The sequence below is a fragment of the Prenolepis imparis genome, unplaced genomic scaffold, assembly GCF_030444845.1.
Source record: "Prenolepis imparis isolate NDT839.2.m4 unplaced genomic scaffold, iyPreImpa1.0 SCAF_345, whole genome shotgun sequence".
NCBI classification, from domain to species: Eukaryota; Metazoa; Arthropoda; class Insecta; order Hymenoptera; family Formicidae; genus Prenolepis; species Prenolepis imparis.
The window spans coordinates 4,324-9,365 of NW_028141503.1; the positions used below are offsets into that span (position 1 = coordinate 4,324).

Genomic DNA, 5,042 nt, shown 5'->3' on the forward strand with positions numbered 1-5,042 from the left:
CATTTAAATTAAACAAAATAATAGAAAACACATAAGAAGTCAGTAGGATTTACAAAACACATGCGAGAATCAATCACCTTAGTTTAGTAACAATTTTATCATTAAATTATTAGGCTATCTTACATCTTACTTAAATCAATTCCCAATCCTCACGAGAGAGGCATCCAAGAAAAAGTAACTGGTTTAAATGCTCACCCGAAATTCTATTTTCGGTTTTCCACTTTAATTGCTCCCGCTCTGGAAAATAATCGCTCAGATGGAACAGACGTTGCGACGACGCTTAGATATTTCATGGCCAATTTGTATAGTGACGGATACGCTGATTTGAGAGTTTTCCAGTATTTCAAAGGATTTTCGTAGCGTGAAATTACTGGCTGATTGAGATACTGTCGTAATTCAAGATTGAGACTTTCTTTGTCGTTGCTTATCGAATCGATATTCTTGGCCACCATTTCATCATGATATTCCTATATACTTGACTCATTTTTTGATCTTTTCGGAATCCTATTGGACATTTCAGAAGTCGCATTAGATTTCATAAGAGTGTTAATTTTTGTAATTGCTGAGGATGCTGCTAGTGCGCTTTGAAAATGCAGTTTCTTGAATCGCGGATCCAATATAGTTGAGATTGCAAGAATTGGATTTAATTCCAAGTCTTTAAACTTTTGCTCTGTTATTACCAGAAGTTTGTTCTTGAACTGCATGCTTGTTTCCGACACGTTATCACTGATTTCCGATCTTTTCGGTTCCCAAGAGCATATTGCTACTTGCATGCAATGTATTATTGGTATAATGAGACTCGCCGTTGGATATGAATCGCCGCTTATTTCTGTAATGACCCTTTCAATGGGTGTGAACAAGTTAGTGAGATTTTTCAATAGCTGAATTTCATCACGTGTTAGCATCTCTGGGATATTTCGACACTTGAGAGTTACAGGGTAAACATATTCTTCAAGAACGAGGAATCTCTCCAGCATGTATAAAGTCGAATTCCATCGAGTTGAAACGTCTTGGATGAATTTGAGAGCTGTTGATTCAGTTTTTCCATCGCGAACTTGTAATCGTTTTAATTCATCCGAAGCTACGACACTTCTTTTTATCAGAGTGACAATATTTCTCACTTTTGTAATACTATCTCTCACGTTCGTCATCGAACTAGAACTTATCACATCAGGAACCAGATGTGACAATACGTGAGCAAAACACGGTAAGTGTTTGGATCGACCAAACGTACACAGCTTTCTTTATATTCGCTGCACTATCGGAAACAATGGCTGTCGCGTTCTCTGGATTCAATCTGAAAGAGTCGAGTACGGAAAATAGAATTTCTGATAGATATGCAGCTGTATGACTTTCATGCAGTGGTTCAACTGCCAAACATCTATTCTTCAATGCTTCGTTGGGCGTCGCATAATGTATTGTTATTCCAATGTAACTTTGATTACTTATATCCGTCCAATTATCATAGGTTATCGTGTACGACGTGACTTCCTTGAGATGCAGCTTGATATCCTTCTTGAGCGTTTCATATTTGATAGCCATTAGTCTTGTGATTGTCTTCCTACTAGGAAGATTATATAACGGAACCGCCGTTTTCATCAGTAGCTTAAAACCATTATTTTCGACTATTGATAGGGGTGCATTATCAGCAGCGATCATGTATAATACTGCGTTTGTTATTCGATCAGCCATTGAGCCGCCGTCTACACAAAACATAAAATTGAAAACATTAGATTTTAAATTTTTAAACAACTGAATTCATTAGTATGAGTTAAATTTTTACTAACCTGCAAAAGAACTCGTCCTCTGAAACGCAGTATCAATTCGTACATCACGGTGGGGCTTCACCTGTAATTTATGCATTTGTAATGACACGTAAAAATATATATTTTGATGACGTACCTTAAATTCAAGTTTTCGACGCTTATTGTTAGCAGTAGAGGACGAACTTGCAACTGAGTAGGTGTCATCGACGTCATTGCTGTCATCGACGTCATTGCTGGACTCTGATCCTGCTCATTGTTTCTCTCGATTTATTGGCACGACACTCGTGTAAAAGATTAGATGCTTTCGTGTCAGATGTTGCCGTAAATTTGTAGTATTGCCCCCGTGCTTGTACTTCTTTTCACAGAGATTACAACGGGCCATTGAGTTATCCACTTTTTTAAAAAAACTCTACACACGACTCACTGCTTTTGATCTGTATAATAAACATAATAAACATAATGAACATAAAGAATTGTTTATACACTACATAATAATATCAATAAATAAATTTATATAAATATCCATTTTTATAAAAAATTTAATCAAAAAGTTAATAAATATCGAATAAAGCCCGAACTTTTGTAAATCATGAGACTCTTGAGTAGATGGAATCTGCAATATTGTAGTTTCTGCGGCATTAGATTGAGATGGATCAGACAAATTGTTGCAAAACTCGACGCTCTGTACATCTGTTGATAATAAATAGTTTAATTTAATAAATATATATAAACACTCAAAATCAATTTAAATAAAAATAAAACAATAATAATAGAAAATTACCATCTAGACTGATGGAGCTATTACTTGGATTTGAGATTACATCTCCACTTATTAATGAAGAACGGTCAGATGAAGTCGTCGCAATCCTTGCACTAAATGAAAATAACCGAAAACCAAAGATTTAAACAAATAATAAAAAGGTACACAAGGAAATTTTAGGCACCAAAAAAGAAAGGTTATGTACTAGAAATCACTACAAACTCATGAATATATATAATATAAAAACTAAATATCATACATGAACATTATATCTTACCTGCTCTCATTCATATTGTCTCGCATTCATCTTCTTAACTTAACACAATTCACAATTTTATTTTCAGAATACCTATTTAGATAGATATTAGTATCTAACTTATGTTTATTACACGATGTTCTTATTCATTCCGATTTAGCCGCGTTCCGAAATTCACTGCCAGACCAACGCGATAACGTGATGCGCGATATCCAATGAGCGTAAAGCTTTTCGTCGAAAAACTGTACGCTCATTGGATATCGCGCGTCGCGTTATCGCGCTGGTCTGCCAGAGCCATAAGTTTTCGCACAGATCTGAGACATAAAAAAACATCGATGTTGTGTAAAAAAATATTGATAATCGATTAATTGATTTACAGAAATATTGACAAAAATAATCGATTATTAGGAAAAAAAATATCGATGTTTAATTAATCGAAACATATTGCCCATCCCTACGTCAAAGTGAAAGTTATTCTCTAAACATGTTATATTGCGTTCTTATTTAATATTAAAATTTAATCTTAATAAAATATCATTAGACAAACATATTTAGAGGATATTGTTATTTATAAGCGTTTACCGATAAAGAACAGATTAAGTTATTTTGTAACTCGTGAAAAAGAGGGGTGTGTGAAGTTGGCACCCCTATGTTACGATATCATAGTTCTGTTAAGAGTTCTGAATTATTTAGAAGCTAAGGAAGAGTTCTTGATAGTTTTTATAAATAGTTCCGATCATTATGATAATGAAAATTGACTTTGAAAAATGGGGGTGCCAACTTCACGATTTTTTTACACATCGAGTTCCAATAGTTTTGAGCTTAATTTTAAAACTCTTTTGAGTAGATCTATAGTTCCTGATACTTTTTTAAAAGAGTTCTGCAGTTTTTAGATAAAAAAAAATACTTAAAAAAAATTAAAAATTTTTGAAAATTTGATTTTAAGATACGATAGTTCTGGGATATATCTATTATTATTTTATTGATTTCAAAGAGTTCTGCAAATTTCTCTGCAATTAAAAATAATTTATATCCAAAAATGAAAAAATTCTACACTAAACGAAATTTCAAAAACCAGTTAAATAACACGTATCTTCTTACTCTGTCACCCGATTGCATTGACTCATAAGACTTTTCGTCAACACTCGTCGAGAACTGTCCAGAACTCCAGTCAGAACTAATCGAAACTCTGAAAAAATTTTCGACCTCGAAACTTAGAAAATTTTCAATAATCATTCAAATATATCTGACATCTTGCAAACCGTTGGTCCGGTCGCATTAACCCATAAGACTTTTTGTCAACTCTTGTCGAGAAAAACATGAGGAGGCGCAAAAATAACCAATAAATTGAACAATTAAAAAAAAAATTTTTTTAGAAGAATTCGAAAATAATACTAATGTACTATTGCATTCAAAGTCTGTTTAACATATAATGCTTGTATTTTGTGTGTGTAGAGGGGAGGGGGCGCCAATTACTAATGTTGCCTCAGGTGACAAAATATCTAGATCCGGCTCTGATATACATATAATTTAATCTATTTAACATATATACTGCGTTTGGCAATGCAAATCGATCATTGTTTTACTCGTAATGTTACCAACGCTACAATAACAATTTTATTTATTTTGCCTTGAACAGTTGGGGTAAATATATTGGACAAAATTTCAGCTCGCATTTTATATGTTGCCGATGTAATACCTGTGTGTAATACCTATGTACTAATTACTTTTACTGATTTGTCTTCTAATTTTATTTTTTGAGGGTTGCCATTTTTTAAGATGGGTACATTTTGTTTTAGTTTTATAATTTTATTTTTCATTCGAATTTCATTTGTATTTTCTTTTTCAGACTCATCTAAATTTATGTTGTTGAAATTAGTTGCATGTCTTTTTTTTTGGTTGTTTATTCGAAGTTTTGCTTCAATTCTGAAATGTCCTGACTTGTGTGATAGGATATATTTTATAATGTGGTCCTTTATAATTGATTACTATTGCAAGTACATATGTGTTTTCTTGATTATCAATTGATATTCGGAATTCTGTCGGTGATTTTTTCAACATAAAATATTTTTCTCTTCCATTTATCTTTCATGAAAGTCCGAATATGTTTCATGTCTTAATATGCAATCAAAAGTGATTGACATAGGCTGTCAAATGCACACGTATTAATCACTCTTACCGATTTGTCTGTCAATTTTATTTCTCGCAGATAATTGTCATTTTTTAAGATTGGTATGTTTGCATTTTTTTTCGATTCCAA

General features: G+C 32.8%; 1 protein-coding gene across 1 annotated transcript; it reads right to left on the reverse strand.

Annotated features, from left to right (window-relative positions):
• Positions 1 to 203: 203 nt before the first annotated feature.
• LOC145948353 (zinc finger BED domain-containing protein 4-like) lies at positions 204 to 1,997 on the reverse strand. Its single transcript, XM_083058058.1, has 5 exons — positions 1,950 to 1,997; positions 1,788 to 1,848; positions 1,235 to 1,703; positions 681 to 1,161; positions 204 to 386 (listed from the first exon to the last, which is right to left on the reverse strand). The coding sequence occupies exons 1-5, from the start codon at positions 1,995 to 1,997 to the stop codon at positions 204 to 206; spliced, it is 1,242 nt and encodes a 413-aa protein (XP_082914184.1).
• Positions 1,998 to 5,042: the final 3,045 nt, after the last annotated feature.